The following is a 20,245-nucleotide window of genomic DNA, read 5'->3' as shown; positions in this document are numbered from 1 at the left end:
CTTGAGAGTGAGGCCTGTTAAAAGAAGAGAGTTTTAAAACTGCTGCTTTTTACACACTCTCTCTTGACTCCGGCCTGCTGTGGAGGTCGACCTTTCAACCTTACTCCATTCTGTTAGAAACCCATTTCGAACGTTTCAACGGACTATTGAAATTTACAATACATTACAGTCTAATTTTTGACTCACAATCCTAAACCTCTGTCTGGAAATTCTTTGCGATAATTATGTTTTCTCCAGGAATATACAAGGACTAGGCATGCAGAAGTGGCTGAGCTGGCTCGACCCCGCAGCTGAAGTGCCCCTTACCAGTGTCAGCAGTCGACAAAAGTCTCTTCCAAGGCATCTAATTCTGATGTTTTAAATATATAAGCTATACACCTGTATCAGACTCTAAATAATAACCACCGACTCGTCAATGGAGCTTGACCCGAATTTCTATACGGTCGCATGGATTGCCCCGCTGGAGATAGAAGCAAGAGCAGCCTTGCATCTGTTGGATAACCGCCACCAGGGCCAATTTCCCTGGAGCTACGGCTATGACTATTTGTTCCATGCCGGTGATATTAACGGACATAATGTGATTATTGCCACCCTGCCAAGTGGTCAAGAATATGGCACCGGCTCAGCAGCAGCTCTCGCCAGTCAGATAAAAGCTTCCTTCCCAAACATACGGTTTGGGTTATTGGTTGGTGTTGCGGCCGGGCTTCCGAATCTCTCGCGAAGTCCACCATATGATATCCGTCTTGGTGATGTTCTCGTGGGACTTCCAGACGGGGAAAGTGCTGGCCTCGTCGCATATGACCTGGGGAAAGACACAAAGAATGGATTTCAATTATTGTGCTGTGGACATGTATTGGCTAGAACGGAAACTATTGTCAGGTCGGCAATTGGTTGCATTAAGATTGAGTCGCCGCATGACGCGGACATCTTTTTGCCATTCTACGAAAGTATTCGAGACAAACGACATGCAAATGGCACATTTCGTGATCCAGGACAAGATCAAGACGAACTCTATGCGGTTGACAAAGATGGAGTCGAACGCACTGTTAAACGAGAACAGCGACCAGACTCGAAACGCGTGCACGTATGGTATGGTCCGATTGGATCCGGAGAGAAACTGATGAAGAATGCTGTGAAAAGGAACGAGTTGCGTGACAGATACAACGTGATTGGTCTTGAAATGGAGGCCGCTGGCACGATGAACCAGATTCCGGTTGGAGTTATCCGAGGGGTGTGTGATTATGGAGATGAACATAAAAGCAAGGAATGGCAACCATATGCCGCGGCCATGGCAGCAGCTTATGCTAAAGCAGTCTTGTATCAGATCTTCCCAAAGAGTATGCCAGCACAACATATATCTATATTTGCGTAAGGCTAATGAAATTTGCTTCAGGGGCACATACCATATAAGCCCAGGCCTCTTCAACTGTCCCTTTTGAGAAGGATGACATGTTTGTTGGCCGAGAAGACATCATAATGGCCATCAACAAACACAGGCAACAAAGGTAAAGACGATATCATAAAAGAATAGCGCTTGTTGGCCTAGGAGGGGTGGGGTAAGTCAAATATGATAGTATGCTATGATATAATCATTTAAAACACGTTCCAGGAAGTCTCCAGATAGCGATCGAGTACACATACCGAATTCGAGAATCTGCACCTAACAAATAGACATTCTGGATCCACGCGAGTAATACCAGCCGATTTGAGCAAGGCTACCGAGAAATCGCGTCTGTAGCAGCGATCCCCGAAAGGAATGATCCAAAAACAAACAATTTTCAACTGGTTAATAAGTGGCTGGCGGATGAGAAGAATGGCCACTGGGTGATCGTATTAGACAATGCAGATGATCACAGCATTTTTTTTGATACCTCTAGTGGAAATACGCCCTTGATAACTTATCTTCCTCAGGTGCCACATGGATCAATTTTGATCACGTCACGGAATAAGATGGCAGCACGGAATCTGGTGGGGTCCTATGGCGATGTGATTCCAGTAGAACCACTGAGTGTCGATGATGCACTCACTCTACTCCAAACCCGCATTAATATGGACCAATCATCTGAAAATCAAGCACGAGGGCTAGTGGAGGCGCTTGAACGCATCCCTCTAGCAATTACACAAGCTGGCGCATATATTGCTAATCGCACGAATTACAGTGTCGACTTACTTAGAACTCTTCCAGGAAAGTGAGTCAAACCAAGAGTGTCTTCTGAAATATGACGGTGCCAAAGATCTCCGGCGAGATGGAAGCATCCAGCGTCCCGTCATCAGCACATGGCAGATCTCATTTGACCAGATCCGTCGTGCATTCCCAGCAGCTACAGATCTGCTGGCGCTTATGAGTATGTTTGACCGACAGGGGATTCCAGAGGATCTTGTCAACCGGGGAAAGAATCGATTGACCTTTGAGGATACTATTGCTCCGCTAGTGAGCTTTTCTCTGATCCGGACTGAGATTGGAGGGCGGTCGTTTGAGATGCACCGGCTTATACAATTGTCAATCCGAGAGTGGCTGAAGCGGCGGGGTCGGTTTCATGCATGGACAAAACAAGGTCGTGAAGTGATGGGGGAAATGTTTCCTAGTGGAGATTATGAAACATGGACAACTTGTCAGATGCTTCTTCCACATTTAAAGGAGCTGATGCAGTTCCTGGTGGAATCTGACAAGGATGATCTGTTGAACGACACGAGGATTGCTAGACGATGCGGTTGGTACATTTACCTTATGGGGAAGTACGAAGAGGCCGAAGTGATGTATCGACGGGCACTCACTGGATATGAGAAGGTGCTGGGAGCTGACCACCCCGACACACTGATGAGTATGTGGCATCTCTCATATTCTTGGAAGAAGCAAGGCCAAGATGTGGAGGCTTTGGAACTCCTCCGATCTTGTATTCGGCTTCAACGCGAAAAATTAGGCCTCAGCCATCCTCATACTATGTCTTCTTTGGCTATGCTTAATAACTGGCAGAGACCGAGAGTCCCTCTTCCGAGATCCGCCGATGATTCCCCCAGTGCGCCGCCCTTCAGGGGTGGAAGTACCCAACTCATCATTAATAAAAAAACCAAATATCACAAATATGATATTCACGCCAGGCTTTTCCGAAAGAAGTAGATATATACACAATCTGCTTATATTTGGCTGTCTGCCAACTACCAATACACTGTTCATAAGTTCTGTTTGTGATAACGTATTCCACGGCTGAGCGGTAAATACGACGGAATGGAAAACTTTTCGCAACCACAACAAGTTTGAAGCTTTACAACCACCAACACCATTAGATTAGACAATTCAAAGCATAAAATAAATGGCTATTTACTAGGGCAACTTCATATAGTATGTCCAATAGTCCCACAACCCCTGCGGCGTGGTGGAGGTCGCTGGCAAGGTACAGATATAGCCTCATCAACCTGCTCATTAAGCTCCATATCAAGCTGCTTAACACGATCCTCACCTTCCTGTGCTGCTAAAAGAGTATTATTACCTACAGTAGCACGCCTCTTTGCCTTATTTTTTATTTTCCGCTTATTCTGTTCCTGTACAGACTTTATTTGTTGTTGAAGGAGGTTTATATTTATTGCCATCCGCGCTTGCTTTTCAAGATGTTGAATATAAGACACAGGACTGCTAGAAAGAGCTCTTCTTTTTTTGGAGACTTCTTTATAGTTCACGAACCTTGTGATCAAGCCGACGGGTCTTTTGAGGCGTTTGAAAAGCAGAGGAAATTAAGCCTTTAACTAGTGTAGGTATTGGTGTAAGTAGTGGGAAGGATATCTTTTTAAAAACCCGGTCTTTATAAGTGGTTTAATACCAACCCCTGCAAAGCCATTGCATATATTGCCGATAACTCTTTATTTCAGTACGCTACCAGTTATTCCACAGTACATATCAATTAATGCACAGGATAGTGTAACATCAAGGAGGTTTTTAAGTATCATTAATAACAGACGAAATATTCTAATGGAGCTACCAGACCTTTTGCCTGTACAGTACTATTTAGTATAGGCTAGGATTTATAACTAAATTTATATGTAACGGATAGATATTTTTAACGCTTTTGCTCTAGTACTGGGGAGATTTCCTTAGATATCTATTGTTTTCTACCGTAGAATTTTTATTTTTATTTTTTTGACACCCAATATTTACCTAACAGATGAGATCTGGTGTGGTTAGCTTTAGACGGGGCAGTGGCAATGTGCAGGCAAATGAAATCATCTGTCCATCCAAGTGTATATATGCCAGTTACAAATATGATCAAGTGAAAATATGTCTATGATTAAAACCATACTACTCCATGCTTTCACTACACAGATTCATCCTTGATAAGATCCGCTGCTCGCTCGGCCACCGCATACAGGGTGCTGACCAGATGTCCGCACACCTGGAAGGGCAGCACGGACGCATCTACTACCCGCACGTTTGTGGTGCCGTACACGATCAGATGGCCATTTACCACGCCGCCCAGCGATCGGGGCATCATGGCGGCAGTGCCCACAGGGTGGAAGTTCGACCGATCTGTTCAATTCATTATTTCCTGTGCTTTTGTGACTTGGGAGTAGTACAGTATGCTTACAGTGCCCATCAAACATCCATTCCTTCCAATCTTCTACCGATGCGTCTCGAGGAACAACCGAGAACCCAGGGGTGGATTCCTCAGCCACCAGGTCGCGCAGCGGAGCAGTCTCAAATGTACGGCGGATGAACCTGTTAATGGCCACATGGCTCTGCAAGTCCCAATCCAGCATAAAGTAGTTCGGGTTGATCGTCGGCTTCTGCAGAGGATTCGACGAGCCAATGTGCACGTTACCCCGAGCAAAAGGAAGGAGGCCCCAGAACTGGGAGGACAGGGTAGCTGCGCCGCCGGGCGTGTATATGATCTCTGCGATAGGGGTACGATCCTTAAAGATCAGATCGTGCTGGATCTCGAATAGCCGCTCGAGATCCACAGTCTTCATGCTTCCCCTGCTAACCTTGGCTGTGTCCACAGCGTACTGCTTTAGATTGGCTCGGAGGGAATTGGCTACGGCAGTGGTCTCGTTCCCGAAGATGTCGTAAGCATTAGGGTACACCACCACAGCAGAGCCGTCAGTGATATTGGTGCGAGATGTCGCGGCCATGCCGCTGTTCATCTGGTCTTGGAGGTTCTCGCCAACAGTGGGCAGGTTAACACGGACAGGTATGTTGTACTTTTTTAGGATATCTGGGTTGCCAATGCCGGACAGCTCGAGAAGAGCGGGTGATTTCAACGATCCCGCGGAGATTATAACCTCCTTCTTCGCACTAATCACTCTGACAGTTCCATTGTGAGAGGTGATCTCCACACCACTGGCTGTGATGTCGCCCTTGTTTTTGTTCTTCCCCAGGCCCTCGCGCCAGACAATCCGGTTGGCAAAAGTGTTAACGAGAACGTGCAGATTTTCTCGAGACTGGTACGGCCAGTAGTACGCGCGGGCTGCGTCCTCGCGGACCTGACCCTCCGCATCAATCGTCGAAGGGTAGATACTGAACCCCCGCATCTTGCCCCCGTTGATGTCCTCCGTCCAGGGAACTCCCAGATTTTGATGCGTCTGGTTTAGCAAGGCCGTCAACTGGCTAGGCGAGGTGACCGAGTATGCCAGTTTAAGAGGACCGTCTTTTCCATTCCACGCGGGGTTAGGAGCCGCGCCCGCGGAAACTTGCATCGTGGTCGGCTGGGTCAAGTTCTCACTTTTCAGATAGTAGGGGAGAAGATTCCTCCATGTCCATCCTTCATTTCCAATCGCTTGCCACGCATCGATTTGCACGTCTTCCGCACGGGTATATGCCATGCCTGGGATTGATCATCAGATTCTTGCCATATTCATAGAATAAATATAACTGGGCTAGGCTTACCGTTAATAGCACTGGTACCGGCGAGGGCCTTGCCAGCGCGAAGAACCTGACGAGTATGGCCGCCATACGTCTGGTTCACGGACTCGTATTGCCAGTCGACCTGTGTACCGAAAGCAAGTCCATAGCCATCCACAGCGGTCACATTGGGATTATCGAGAACGGAATCACCCGCCTCAATGATCAGAACGTTCTCCTGTGGATTGTTCTCGGAAAGGCGATTAGCCACCGCCAGGCCGCTCGTGCCGCCCCCAATCACGATATAGTCGTATTGGGATGGAGCAGCTGCCGCCAGGGACAGTGTGGCTAGTAAAGTTAGACCGCGCAGCATGGTAGCCAGGGAGAGACCAGGGAAAAATGGTCGATTGGTCGGTTCTGGTGCCGGGGGATGTAGGTGTAGGTGCAACCTGACTTTTATATCTCATTGATAAGTCCGTCGAGGTGCTCTTAGTGTGTCATTTGAGCCTGTCCCTTGCGGCCCTCACTGTGGACTCCTTGCTGCGTTGCATAATCTTTTGTCAGCAGAAGGGAGAGAGGATTGATAGATTTTTTTTGGCCCACTTGGTGGAGTCGTCCGTCTGCAAAAATTTATTTGATATATACCTCACGAGGATAATGATCTACGTTGCGCATCCTGTAGGCTGTATGCCAAACAAACATGTGCTCTGGTAAATAATTTTTTTAGTCATATACCGTCTACATAATTATAGATAAAAGAGCCAAAAAATAAAAGACGTAAAAAAATATTGTAGACAGCATTGCCACAAAGCCAATTTTATCTAATCTTATCAAGTAACGGCATCCGACGGTCCACCATATCCGTTGTCTCGGCTTGCCGGGCAGGAATTAGTCTAAGGCGCTAAAAGCTAAGATTCGACGTATTAGTGCCAAGACTACCCAGGAGGAGAAGGAATATGGACTACGCATAACTTCATCACATAATATTCATGCTGCTCTTTTGATTTCAAACATTGCCAATGCTTCTTACCATATATATTATCCTAAGTGATTAAAAAATGTGCCTTAAAATTAGCTAAAAATTAATTCTTAAGTACTTGTAAATAACTAGTTTAGAGTTTTTTAATAATTTGATAACCTATTCCTGTTACTGTAAGAGGGCTTAACGAATAAGAAGTGATATGCAAGTGGCATACAGTTATTTAAATATTTTACATACTAGGGGTATTGTCAAATTCCAACCAGTCAGGTAACTTGCTAGGGGCGGGACCCACTTTCCGAGTGGATACGTCTCCTTGCCGCGTCGGATCATCGTCGGAGGGATTATTATTAAGTAACGGATTTTCAATGCTTAGGTTAACTTATGGATCACTGCACACCTAAGCAAGAACCTTCCATACGACCCAAAAATGGATACCAAGCGATCTGCAACCACGGGATGCAACGGGATGGCGCGGAATGTTCCGTTCCTAACCTTCAGTTATGGGTTATGTTATGGCTTGTCACGGGTTAAAGGCAGTATGGTTCTCAGACTAAGGCCTTCCCTGCTATATAGGGCGCTAGATGCGACCGATCTGCCGATCAGTCGTCTTGTACCTTTTTATATGGTCAAGTTGGTTTATCTCTCCTAGTGCAGAGACGACAAAACGGTCACATGGCCGCTGTAATATTCTAGGTTGCAAATCCTATTCCGCTAGGATATTATTAGTCCCATACTTAATATTCTGGGAGTAAATCTTGTTCTTGGGCCAACATTCACTGCATTAAATGTTATAAAATATACCTGCTTATCTACATAAATATAGTATTTTTAATTGTAATATCTAGCCCGGATTACTGCATCTAGTTTAAGGATTATTTTTTAAGTCTGGCTTAATCCTACAGTAGTATTAAGAATAATATGAATTGTCTAGTTCTCCTTGTCTAGGTCTCACAGAAGAAATAAATGTTGATAGTAATTATTACCTTTAGAATAACATACATACACTATAGCTCTTAAACCTCTGTGGGCATAATATTAATAAATAAAAGCCTCCCCCAAAAGCCCTTGGCTGATGTCATGCGCTTGTCGCCTACTTTGTAACTGTATAACTACCTACAACAGATACACACCCAACCCAACCCCATTGCACAAAATTACCTGCATCATATATAAATTAAATTGCCCTTCTTGCAAGGTACCTAAACTGGCAAATCTACCGTTTGAAATTGTGTGCAGGACACATATCCATCCTTCACATCGACCCAGGCACCACGGTCCAAGAACGTCCAAGTCTCATCTGCATTCACATGGGAATACACTTCTGGCTCATCCTGAACGATAACGCAGCCCGTGTACTGACCAAAGTCTGTGAGCTGGGCGCTTGTCGCAAAGATACCGCCGCGCTTGGCAAGGTCTGATTTGCCATAGAGTGACTCGATAGAGTGATGTTTGCGCCGAGAGACACTTCGGCTTTAGCGTGTTCACCAGACCAGTTGTTGGAGAGTTGGAGAATCACACTGTCAGTCCAAGGCCTGAAGAAAGGCCTAGGAGGGGGAATGGGTTAGCAGTGGTAAGGACGGTGAAGAGAAGTCCAATGGCATTTGTAAGCTTCATCGTGGCTGTATAGGTAGTATCGTCCCTTTTGCTGTAACTGGACTGGATAGTTGAGGAATTATGGTTGTTTTGCTGTGCTGAAACGATTTCTAACGATTTCTATTGAAGGAGCTATCCATCAACCCCCATTTATAACCCTTGGTGATTGCAACTGTTTCTGGGGAGTTTTGTGTCAATTATATCATAATTAAAGCATCAGAGCCTTAGTTCCATGGTGCAGAATATTATGATTACTCCTACCAGGGCTGTACTGCAACTGGGCACGAACTGAAAGCTACATAATCGATGACGTAAAGTCGATTGCCGAATTTCTGTTTACATAGATGTGAATGGGCTTTATGACTAGATTGGAACAAATCTTGATGACTGGGCTTGATTTTAGCCACTACGAGGACTCAATTTTTGTCGCTTATAGACCTTGTGTCTTTATCATGGCCACTGTTGCTTGCTACATTTATTACGCCCATGCATATGCGAGTGCTGTTTAATGGGGCTGTGGGAAAGGTCACAGAATACCTAATGAATTACCCATTACGTACAATGCCCTAATTATTTTACTTCCACTTATATATGCACGCGTCAGGATATTCCAGTGTAGGGCAGCTAGGGCTTTTCGTTCCTGATGTGACCGGAGTGGAAAATAGTCGTAAGAATGTTGTGATCGGAACTAGCAGAACAGAGATTAAATAAAAATTTACCATTGGTTTATTGGTTTCCGCATAAACAGCAGCTTATCATCTAATTAAAAAAAATAAAAAAATATATATAAAATATAGTATATACATATGTGCTATAGAACCAGGGTTACGTAGCACAGCGTATTAATATCAAACAAGCAAATCTAAATTTGGTGGAAGTTAAGTGTAATAGTCAGGTTCTTTTACTAGGTAATTTTAAACACATGTATGCTAGAAGTCATTTTGTAGGATTCTTTAAGGTTATTTTATACTTTTGATGACCCAGATCAGGCATTTCCGCATAATCCCGCAGCCAAAGCCGTTGAACTCTAACCAAATAGCCGGAGGCGCAGGAAGCATAAGTTGCTAGCTGCCTGACCTCTCTGTCGTCTTGGTCGAGAGAATTATTCAGCGATGCAGGCTGCTTTCCCTGAGGTCTTAAGGCCTTGCTAGTAGGTAGTTGTACCACGCGTCGCGTGATGCCACTAGCCCCATTACATTACCAGAGCTTGAACCAGTACAAAGCTTAAAATGGAAGTTCATACAGTAGTACGACATAACTTGGAATATCAAGGCAGATGATTGCTTGGAATAATTAATGTATACTTTCCCCTTGACAAACGTAGCAAGCCACGGCACGGAAGGGTATGGCAACCGGCTTAAGAACTCTGCATGGGCGTTGCCATCAACGCCTGTTCGCATTGATGCTCCTTCCAGTGTACGCTGATCAGCATAAAAAACACCCGATATATATGGTTAGCCCCGTTCCCGGCCGTTGACACGAAGAGTTCAGTATATTTACCTGTACCACTTCTAAGTGAAAAAAGCCTTCCGTCCGTAGAAAACTTGAATTTAACGGACCTTGATGATCTAGAGGCCATGACACGAGGCTCTGCGTTCCCATTCCGAAGGAGAGGTGCTTTTTTGGTGGAAGAAGGGCACCGGATCCCAGATCTTCGTGCCATATGGCACAGAGGATCACCCAATATATCGCATCCGGGCAGGGTCCTATGAGCCATATGATCCTATGTGTGTCCCCAAGATTCTGTCAGTCCAGAAGGCCGATCCTAAGACCAGCTTTAGGAATACCCGGCCGGACGAACCCCAGAAGGTTCCCCAAGCAACACAGCCGCGTGGTCGCGTGAAGCTGATCTCCGAAGGCGAAGACGGAAATTTAACAGAGGCGTGGAAGTTCACACGGGCGGATGTGGCTGGAATCCTCGGAATCGGATGGAAGATTGACGACGACGATGAAGAAAGTGTCGAGCCCCTGGACTGTATTTGGCCCGAGCCTTATGCCTGCTATCCCCAGACGCGGGCGTTGGTCAAATGGAAGGATGGTCAAGTTACCTTGGAAGACCGTTCGTTTATCCGCCGTATCACTCAGGGTTCTAATCTACAAGGAGACAGGGTGATCTACCAGAAGGCTATGGCAAGCGAGGTTCTATATCGACAGGAGGAAGGCCTTCCCTAAGAGCATCTTCTGCAGAAACTGGCTGCTGTCAAGGCTAAAGCGCCCATGCACACTCCCCAGGAGGACGAAGATGTCGATCCAGAAGTGGTCACGGTGGCCTCACAAACTCCAAGCCCTGACCAACGTTTTGCGTCCATGACGCGCAGCAGCGCAGCCCCTACCTCTCAGCGGGCACGATCGAGAGCCAGCGAGGTCCGATTTGTCCTACCATCCTCTACCCCTTCTCGAGCCGCTGCTCCCGTTGAAGATCCACGCGATGCCGAGCTTCGTTTCCTAAGAGAGAAGATAACACAGCTGGAAATGTCCGCTAAACAGCCGCATCCGCAGTATGACGCACGCTGCAGCGCAGCTCCTGCATGGGAGAATCGTAATAGATTCCAATCTGAAATATCCGAATACACCCCAGAGCCACCTCGACGTCGACAAGGCCGCGCGAGAAGGGGCCGTGGTCAGCCGGCGTGGAATCATTGGACCGGAGGATGGACGCCAGCTAACCAGACCTACTAATCTTTGTGGCGCTGACTACGTCTCAGTCGTCTACAGCCCATTAAGGGTCACCTTGTGGAAACATTTCACACTACAGAACTATCTTTTTGTTGCCTCTGCTTAAGATCGTGTTTCATGTTCTGTATTTCACATTCCAATGTCTTACCTCAACGTGAGATATTGTGTAATCCTGTCATTCTGCTGATCCAGGTTAGCCTAGATGGCCTTTTACAGACAGATAGTCATTACTTTGCGAATAGCTTGCACCAACGCTTCGTTTTGTTTCATTGTCCTCCTCCAGATAGCTAGAACAATCGTTCCGGTAGATAAATTCCGACATGTATTGTAGTAGGCTACTTTAGCCAGTCGTATTGTTGTTGATCCACACGTATGCTGGAGCGATGCCTCTCGATCGTTCGTTTGTGACAACCGGCAGCCTCAACTTTCTGTGAGCCTGAGAGGTTGTTGCTCACAATCATAGGTCATCTCCCTAAGACAGCAAAAATCGCTTGAGCAAGAGGAGATGCTAAAGCAGAGGTTAAAAGCACCACGAAGGCCACCAACCTGCAGTAATTGTGGTAAACAGGGTCACAATAGACTCAAGTGTCCTAGTTAATAACGTCATCTCAATTATACAATGAAATCCTTTTATTTTGTTGAGATATTACTCAATTTAAAAGGCCTCTTTGTATGGGGCGCACAGTTTGGTCGGGACCGCTAAGCTCGGTGGACCACCCAGCTCGGTGGCCGATTAAGTTATATATATAAGCTGGTAACGTATTTCACAAGCGAGCGTTCACACAAATCGAGCGTTCCACCCTCCCAATTTCAACGCATCAATCATTTGAAGCAATTTAACCACCCACCATGCCACCAAAAATGCATAAGAATTCAAATGCTTTAGATGAGAAGGATAAAAGGGTCCAACATGCAATATCAGCTTTTAAAAATCAAGAAATTTGCTATTACGCGAAGCAGCACGTGTTTATAATGTCTCCCACACAATTTTACGCCGTCGGCTCAAAGGCACTCTAAGTCGCAGAGATATTCGCGCTAATAGTCATAAATTGACTCAAAATGAAGAAGAATCGCTTGTACGATGGATCTTATTACTAGAACAACACCGAGCTCCTCCCCGACCATCTTATATACAAGAAATGGCCAATATTCTTCTTTCCAACCGTGATACTACACCTATTAAGACGGTTGGTGCAAACTGGGTCTACAACTTTGTTAAGCGGCGTAATAAGCTTAAGACGATATAATCACGATTCTCCTTAGTCAAAACGGACTCGGCGATTCTCATTTTATTTTTCCTCAAGATTGCATCTCCCGACGCGCCAAAGATCCCACTGGGCCCCCTGTGGAGCTTCGATCCCTTTGGCACGATCCTCTTCCTACCAAGTATTGTTTATCTTCTCTTGGTCCTGGAATGGGGCGCTGTCAGCTATGATTGGAGTAACTGGTGTATTATCTTCCTGTTCATCGTCTTTGGGCTATGTGCTTTTCCGGCAGCTAAAATCGCCTTTTAACTAAATATTGCACCGCTCCGGGTCCTGCTGATTGGCTTTGTTATTAATTAATTTTTTATGGGAGAGAAAGCGACGATTCCACCTCGTGTTAGCGGCCAGCGATCGGTGACAGCGATTTTATATTTATCCTGTGCACCTTTGGCCCCTTTACCAACAATGTGTACTTCATCCCAATTTATTTCCAAGCCATTAAGGGAACCACTGCAATGGACTCGGGAATCCACATGATTCCTCTTATCGTGGCGATTATAATTATTCTCCTTTTGACCGGGGTTACCAGCTCGAAGATTAATTACTACATGCCATTCTTTTATAACTGCTCCATCATCACCTCCATCGGCTACGGCCTGATTACCACATGGACAGTGGGTAGCTCCGCCAGAGCCTGGATCGGGTACCAGATCCTGGAGGGAATTGGGACCAGGTTAGCTTTGTAACTCCCACCCTGTACTGTCCAAGCAGTATGTCTCCTTTAATATGCATGTTGGCACCGTGAATTATATTCTCTAGGTCCTTCTGGATTAAGACACTGCGACCGGGAATTGCAACTGTCCTGATATTGGTATTTTTTGGGGCCGCGCTCTTTGTACGTGTCGGAAATAATCTTTTTAACTTGAAATTAACTATATATATGCAGGAGCTCAACATTCCAGGTCTCGATATAGCCAAAATTGTTTAGGGAGATGTCACTAGTTTACGGCAAAGTGTCCCTGCGGAATATCTGACGGAGGTTTTCGATGCGTACATAAGGGCCATGCGATGGCTATTCCAGATTTTGCTAATTCTCGCCTGTCTCTTCATACTTAGTTGCCTGGGGACAGAGCTGAAGAAATTCAAGGGATATAATAAAAAGACCCCTATTACTGAGAGTGAATCTTCCGTTGACGAGAAATAAGGGACTTGATTAGGTGTCTGACAAGTGTTGCCGGCCGAGGTGCTATTTATAAAGGGAAGGGAGGGAAGGGAGGGAATAGAATTATTGCATATTATTCCTGTATAATCATCGTTTAATTTGTACACTCCCCATGGTTCTTTTAAATTGTTTTTAAGTAACCAGTAAAATATTATTATAGTTATATCAGACCCTTTAGTAGCTATCTGTCTATTATCACTGAGTGCCAAAACCGACCGCTTGATAGCCAGCCCGTAGACCTCGCGCTCCACAGATCTATACAGCGTCTCCGCAATCTCGGAGACGGTCATCCCCTTCCTATCGGCCTGACCAGAGGTATCCGCTAATACCTAATAAACCTGACGCTTATAATACTCTCGCTACTTAATAACCTTAAACATTTTCTGCGGCAGGTCCCGCAACATGTCTCCATGCGCAGGATACCCAAGCTGGCAGTTCGGATTCGCCATGTCCCAGAGACTCTTTGTGAACAGGCCCAGGTCCTCAAAGACCGACTGCCCATGGCTGAGGATATTATCACCCGTGAATAAGGCATTTTCTTCCTCGAGCTCGAAACAAATATGGTCGTGAGCATGGCCCGGGGTGAAGACGGCGCGGACGGTAGCGCCTTTAACGCGGAAAATATCTCTGTCCACAATGGCCTTCTGGTTGTGATATGGATCACACTTGTTGATCCAAGCGGTGCATTCGGGCCGATGCGCGATGAGATCCGGCACCCCGCCTGTGTGGTCGCTGTGCCAGAGGGTAAAAAGCACGTGGGACAGGGTTATTTCCAGGCTGGCCAGGACTTGTCGGATGTGGTTGGTCCAGAAGGCTTCACCCTAAAAGTATTGATTAGGTGTCGCTGGTCATGATGGATGGAAGGGTACGAGACATTCCCACCTGGCCTGTATCTATTAGTAGCCTTGACTTCCCGGTGCCGACAATGTAGGTGTTCGTGCCTTGCAGGCGCATCAGACCGGCGTTTCCGCCGAGGATTCGGAGTGCGTGTCTGATTCCGTATAATTGTCTGATTATATGGGATATTGGTATGGAGGTGAGAATTGAATGTATTCAGAAGGATGTTCTGCCCAACCCCTCTATGAGGAGTATTGGGTATATATATTCACATGATGTCCCAATATGGGCTAGCTTTATTCTGACAATAATATGATCAATAAAATATTCCACTCTACGACGTACTGAACAGTCATATATAGATTGACGCCTACCAAGAAAACAAAATTCTTTTGCGGAAGTTAAGTTTGGTTCGCCGACTCAACCCAATATGTAATTGCTGCCTTGCCAACCTCTAAGGTGAGAAGGGAACTCGAGGCCGAAATAATAGTCGAATTCAGCGAGTTTCCAGTACAGGTAAATGTTTTCACAGTGTCTGGCAGCTTTGGATATTTCATGACGGGAACACCCGTCATATCAGTCCGCTAAACGCCAAGAAACGGGTGATATTTGTCACTCGGTGTAGCCTTAAAAATTGGGGTGGATGAAGGCTTAGCCCTCGTATTTATTCGACGTAATAGCCCAATTACTGAATCTGGTTAGAGGATCGAAATTATTTCGCCTCAGCTACCGCGTTTTGACAGGTTTACTTAAATTCACTAGCATAGTGTACAGTAATTATGAAACTTAAACAGCTTGTATCGTAACACTAACTAAGACTGCCGATTTCTCAACTGGCCCACCATCGAAGTGGACTGGCAGGCACCTCTAACTTCGGGTATTGTATAGGATACGAGGTGGTGGCTAAGCTCTGATCAACATGGTGGAGGGACTCAGATGACACTGTCTGAACTGGTTTGGTACAAAATAGTTGAAGCTGTTCGACAACATATCTTTTGTAAAGTATAACTTCAGGGGTCGGTGTAGCGAGGTAAGAAGCTCAAATCCGGCTTGGAGCGGGACCAGGAAATAGTGCACTGAAGGTACCAGGGTATGCTGACTGCTCATAAGAGTGTATAGCAAATGTTGTTACCTTGATCACATCATCGCGTTTCGAGGGCAGCGGAATGAACAGAAGGTTGCATACCAGGAAACCAGGAGGTAGACAGGAACTGTTTAGCCATCATGACGCTGTACAGGTAAGGGCCATACAATACATTTGTAATAGAATCTACTCCATCTACTGTAATGGGACATTGCATGACGGGTGTCCTGGAGCTACGGAAATAGAGTTTGTCACAGTGACAGACACACAAATCACTATAGTTAGTGTCCTGATCATGAAACAGCAGTAATGACTACTTAGATGCTGATTGTCTGAGTGGTACTTGTTCCCTTGTATGCCCACCTGTTTATCCAAGCTTTATCCAAGCTAAGCAATAAGAAGACTATTTGTGGAGCCTACCAATAACTTTGAATTGTTCAATAGGAAGAAGATTTTATAATGCCCCCACGTTGACCCCCGTGTCCTTCAAGCACCAGTCGTCTAGTTAGCGATTGTAGTAACCGCAGAATATTAAAATACTCACTAGCTAGACAAGTGCCTCGCCTGATCTTCGTTAGATAGGTACTAAACAAATGTTGCGCAGGCATATCCAACACTCGGTAAACAAATAAGGTACATGATGCTGACCTAGTAAACGAGAGCTCTGGTTAAACTACTCGTGGAGGACGGCAGTGGGTGTAACCTTCTTGTTGCACATGTGAGATGATCATTGTCAAATTCAACTACCGAGGTCTTGCCAATTTGCGGAGCCGATTGGGTCTTGTAAGATGTCCCCAACTCTGGAAATATCTCAAGGCCTCTTTGGTAGATCACAGATTTGAAGGACGGCAATAGGGATGTTGCTCCTATCTGCATATGTCGATAAAGAGTCAAATATGTGATCATCTGCGACAATCACCAAATGGTGCATTGCGTTGTTAGCCAGTAAACAGCGATTCCTATCAGTTAATTTTGGAGAAGCAAGATTGGAGAAGACAAGGGTAACAATGTCCAATATCCATAGTTCATAAGGAGGAGGCATACCTAATCCATCCGAACCTGATGATCTAACAACCCTATTTGGATAGCGCCATGTTCAACCCATATGCTCGTGGGTGCCACGACACAGAAAGACCATAGAGTTTGGGGGATTGCCGGGCGGGTGAATGGAAGTTGAGCGCTTAGCCAGAGTCATTGAAGATCATGTTCCAGATAGAGATGTGGATCCTGGAACTGTTTCCGGCTCTCATCAACTGGGTAATGTAGATCCCGCGCACATTTACATCTGATGTCCCGAGAACTTAAAATGACTAACTGGTAAGTTAGGTAACTATTGGGGCAAAATTAGGTAGGACGGTCAACATTTGTTCTCCGTTTTGTATTCTGGAGGAGGGCTACTCTGGTTCATTAAATGATCATCGAACTTTGCCTTGAATTATTAACCTAAATAACAAGAGTAGTGAAGATTTTTATAATAGGCCCTATTGCTTGAGTCTGGTTCTTATTTTTATTATGTATTAGTTTAGGAAATTTCTCCACTTCGTGCGTTCGCAGTCATTACCTAATATGCTACTGTGCCGGTCCCACCTGGTTGCATACTGCCCTGTAGATCACACTTGACTCCGTAAGGCAGATGGCTGCAGACCATACTATACATTGTAATATACAATTGCTCTGGCATCACTTGTTTTCTTCTTTTCAGTTGCAGAACATAATTTAAAGTTGAAAGACCATAAAAACACTGTGTAGTTGCTTATTCTCCCCTCACTCGACAACCACCTGTATATCGGTTGTCTTGTAAATATGACCATCCTTTTGTTGATGATAATTCACATGAGCCTGACTTTTATCCGCAGAGCGCCTTCTATCTCCCAGTGCATAACCATGAGTGGACGACACAGAACACCAAGACCAGGGTTCTGACTTGCCACTAGCTCCTGCAGCGTTACCCATAACAGGAGTTTGTACAGCATGCTTCAAGAGGTTTACCATGGCGAGTTCAATGTTGAGCTTTGCCAAATATACCACCGGGTGGAACTGGATATAGACAAGCTGGTTAGGAAGTGACATGAGGCCAATAATTAGTCCCTACTCAGATTAGCCAACATAGCCAGCCTGTGAGCTTGCTAGAAATACTCACGTCCAAGCAGATTGATAAGACTATCAAACGAGTATTGAATCGAAATAGTGGGGTGTACTTGGACAGACCGTGGCGCTCAATTAGTCGCTTTTTAACGCTCCGCGTAAACCAGACATTCAAAGTTGCATCTACAAGAAGAATAAGAATCTTGGAGATGCGATCCCAGTATTTGTTGATGGTTACAAATACTTCTGAGACAGGAGGGTCCAAATGAGCAGGGATCCAAATACAGAAGACTGCAATATTGATGAGGGTGATAATTGCAGCAGTCCACCATTTAATAGCAATTACTTTGCTTTTCTTTGCAGCAACGACCATGACCCGATTCACAAGAATTTGCATGAGAAAATGGATCTCGAAGGCCCACAAGAACAGAATGCTAAATAAAACCGGAATCCTGTGATAGATGATAGAGTTAGTGCATGTTCCAGGCTTATAAGACAACAGCGGAAAATATGCAGAGATTCGTTACCCTAATGGAATGACCTGCTCTAGAAAGAGCCAGGCAATCACACCAATGGCCAGGTTAACGAGTATCTCCCCCCATACCATAATCAAATACGGACTTCGAAGTGGTGATGGGTGAGCTCGCGTCTGTTTTATAGCATTCCACACTGTCAGAAACCCAAATCCCAAGGTGAATCCCGCAGCGAGTCCGGCTAGTTTAAAGTCGCTACTGCTAGTAGCCATATCGACAAGTATATATATATGTATAAAGGCAAATGAATACCAGATAGGATAACAATAGTAAGAGTATTAGAAGTTGCGCATGCAGAGGTTGAATAAAATGAGCCCTGAGCAGAAAAGGCAGAATTGAATTGGAGGAGAATCTATGATGTGTTTTTTTATCCCTTTGCTTTTTTCTATCTTTTCCTATTAATTCCATTCTCTACGAAGGGCCCTTCTTTGAGGGGTTGCTGGAGGAGTTTAGCTTTGGGGTTTCATGGGTCAGGGTTGTGAGCCAACCATTATTAAATTTGATAAATCCCGCGCTGTCTTCCCTGGCACTATCGATTAAGATTTAGAGTTTAATTTATTCCCATAGAAGCAGGGTTCCATACAATGGTTCCATCTCAAATTTGAAGCTACTGCCGTTCCCACCTGTCTCTCCAGTGCGCTAAAACACTAACGGAAGTTGATGGCAAGTTTGAATAATCTTCATGTAAAAATTTTCTACCCGTCTGAATCTTGTGAATCTTCGTTAAGGACTGGATAAACCGGAGACGAACAGTGCATGCAAACCCCTGGGCATGCGTAAGACCTTTTTCTTTTCTTTTTTATTTTTCCTTCTACGGCATAGTTCAGAGCAAGGAAATTTGTTGGAGCCCCACTGACGAGGGTCATAGGCTGGTTATCCATACAAATATTATTAAGCTTGTCAATCCATTCTCCATTCGGTTAGTACGGATCAGTATGGATATGGATGGAATACCTGCCCATACTTTACCATTCCTCATTAATTTTATTGTACTATTATTCAACCTTTTGAACTCAGCCAATTTTGAAGCTCTTTCTGTAAATTGTAAATAAAATTTAAATCTTATATCTATCTACTAACTGCTAAATTGCTATCACATTTAGACTAACATTGGAAACTTGGAGGTCCAAAACCAAAATTACAGTAATAGATCTGTAATGCCAAGAAATATCAACGATTATCTGTATTATGAAAACCAAGATACAAAGTAATGCCAAGCATTACGGGCGGTTATTAAATCCACACTAGGTATGGGTGGAAACGGGTATTAGTGTATGGAAAACTGTTATGAGCGCTCTGACGCGCGTTAGCTTCAGGTTACTGGTTGGGTGGCATGGTTCTACGGGTGAGATGCCGCGCTAGTCAATCACATGACCAATTTTACGGCTTCCAGAAAATAGTGCTCTACATCGGCCCCGGTTCGACCTCGCTTTCACTATTTATGTAAGCTAGTTTGTAGTGGCCTCCCATTCAATAGAACAGGCAATCGCTTCCAACATGTGGGGAAGTGATTGCAGGATTCCGCCTGACCCGCCACAATTGAGAGCACGGAGCTGGAACCGGGCGGCTGTGGATGGGAAGATCAAGTATCCTCCCATTTTTAACACCAAAGAGCTGGCCAAGATTAAATTTGTTGACGGCGTTGAAGGAGGGGAGAAGCACAGCTCTGTCTACTTGCAGTCCTAACCGCTTGAGAAGCTCCGGCCTCTGATAATATGGGTCAAGCGGCGCCAGAGACTGAGACGGGGAAGTGGACGTGGAGCGGAGTTCATGATGGTTCAGGCATTGTGGATAAGGATGGGACTCTCAAGTTTGTATTGCTGGGGTTCCACTCGCAGGGTGCTTTTGGGCTACTTGTCAGGCCTCTGAGTTGGGGCCGTAGGTTGTATATTAGAATAGGTACGATGTGAATGTTTCTCCCTGGAGATCCTTCTTGGTGGGAGACCATGAGGCAAAGAGTGACCATCATTTAACTGTTTGTCTTTGCAAATCAACTTAATACAACACACACCAGGCAGAATGGAAGGGTTTAGCAAAAATCAGGCATCCCGAGTTCCGGCCATCTTCTCAGGCTCGTTGCCGATTGCCCATGAAGTCGGTTCCCATACGGAGGATGAATCAGTAGTATTAGAGATAGCCTGTCATGTATGCATTCGGTGATCGTAGAGTAGCATGTCTTCTGTAATCGCCGATGCCCC

At 45.2% G+C, this 20,245-nt stretch overlaps 6 protein-coding genes across 6 annotated transcripts; 2 read left to right on the top strand and 4 right to left on the bottom strand.

Moving 5' to 3' along the window:
• Nucleotides 1–415: 415 nt before the first annotated feature.
• On the top strand, nucleotides 416–3,009 carry ATNIH1004_006589 (uncharacterized protein; the record flags this gene model as incomplete). The annotated part of the gene is made up of 3 exons (XM_033571216.1): nucleotides 416–1,337; nucleotides 2,160–2,822; nucleotides 2,975–3,009. The coding sequence occupies 3 exons, from the start codon at nucleotides 416–418 to the stop codon at nucleotides 3,007–3,009; spliced, it is 1,620 nt and encodes a 539-aa protein (XP_033427248.1).
• Nucleotides 3,010–4,307: 1,298 nt separating this feature from the next.
• Nucleotides 4,308–6,203, bottom strand: ATNIH1004_006588 (GMC family oxidoreductase; the record flags this gene model as incomplete). The annotated part of the gene is made up of 3 exons (XM_033571215.1): nucleotides 4,308–4,519; nucleotides 4,578–5,813; nucleotides 5,876–6,203. The coding sequence occupies 3 exons, from the start codon at nucleotides 6,201–6,203 to the stop codon at nucleotides 4,308–4,310; spliced, it is 1,776 nt and encodes a 591-aa protein (XP_033427247.1).
• Nucleotides 6,204–8,011: 1,808 nt separating this feature from the next.
• On the bottom strand, nucleotides 8,012–8,426 carry ATNIH1004_006587 (uncharacterized protein; the record flags this gene model as incomplete). The annotated part of the gene is made up of 2 exons (XM_033571214.1): nucleotides 8,012–8,276; nucleotides 8,329–8,426. The coding sequence occupies 2 exons, from the start codon at nucleotides 8,424–8,426 to the stop codon at nucleotides 8,012–8,014; spliced, it is 363 nt and encodes a 120-aa protein (XP_033427246.1).
• A 1,704-nt stretch (nucleotides 8,427–10,130) lies between these two features.
• On the top strand, nucleotides 10,131–11,084 carry ATNIH1004_006586 (uncharacterized protein; the record flags this gene model as incomplete). Its single annotated transcript, XM_033571213.1, has 2 exons — nucleotides 10,131–10,544; nucleotides 10,593–11,084. The coding sequence occupies 2 exons, from the start codon at nucleotides 10,131–10,133 to the stop codon at nucleotides 11,082–11,084; spliced, it is 906 nt and encodes a 301-aa protein (XP_033427245.1).
• A 2,783-nt stretch (nucleotides 11,085–13,867) lies between these two features.
• On the bottom strand, nucleotides 13,868–14,462 carry LACTB2 (Beta-lactamase-like protein 2; the record flags this gene model as incomplete). Its single annotated transcript, XM_033571212.1, has 2 exons — nucleotides 13,868–14,329; nucleotides 14,391–14,462. The coding sequence occupies 2 exons, from the start codon at nucleotides 14,460–14,462 to the stop codon at nucleotides 13,868–13,870; spliced, it is 534 nt and encodes a 177-aa protein (XP_033427244.1).
• A 2,731-nt stretch (nucleotides 14,463–17,193) lies between these two features.
• On the bottom strand, nucleotides 17,194–18,259 carry ATNIH1004_006584 (uncharacterized protein; the record flags this gene model as incomplete). The annotated part of the gene is made up of 3 exons (XM_033571211.1): nucleotides 17,194–17,517; nucleotides 17,570–17,966; nucleotides 18,042–18,259. The coding sequence occupies 3 exons, from the start codon at nucleotides 18,257–18,259 to the stop codon at nucleotides 17,194–17,196; spliced, it is 939 nt and encodes a 312-aa protein (XP_033427243.1).
• Nucleotides 18,260–20,245: the final 1,986 nt, after the last annotated feature.

The sequence above is a fragment of the Aspergillus tanneri genome (assembly GCF_003426965.1).
Source record: "Aspergillus tanneri strain NIH1004 chromosome Unknown AapTan_4_pilon_pilon_pilon, whole genome shotgun sequence".
NCBI classification, from domain to species: domain Eukaryota; kingdom Fungi; phylum Ascomycota; class Eurotiomycetes; order Eurotiales; family Aspergillaceae; genus Aspergillus; species Aspergillus tanneri.
This window is presented reverse-complemented; position numbering and strand designations above follow the sequence as displayed.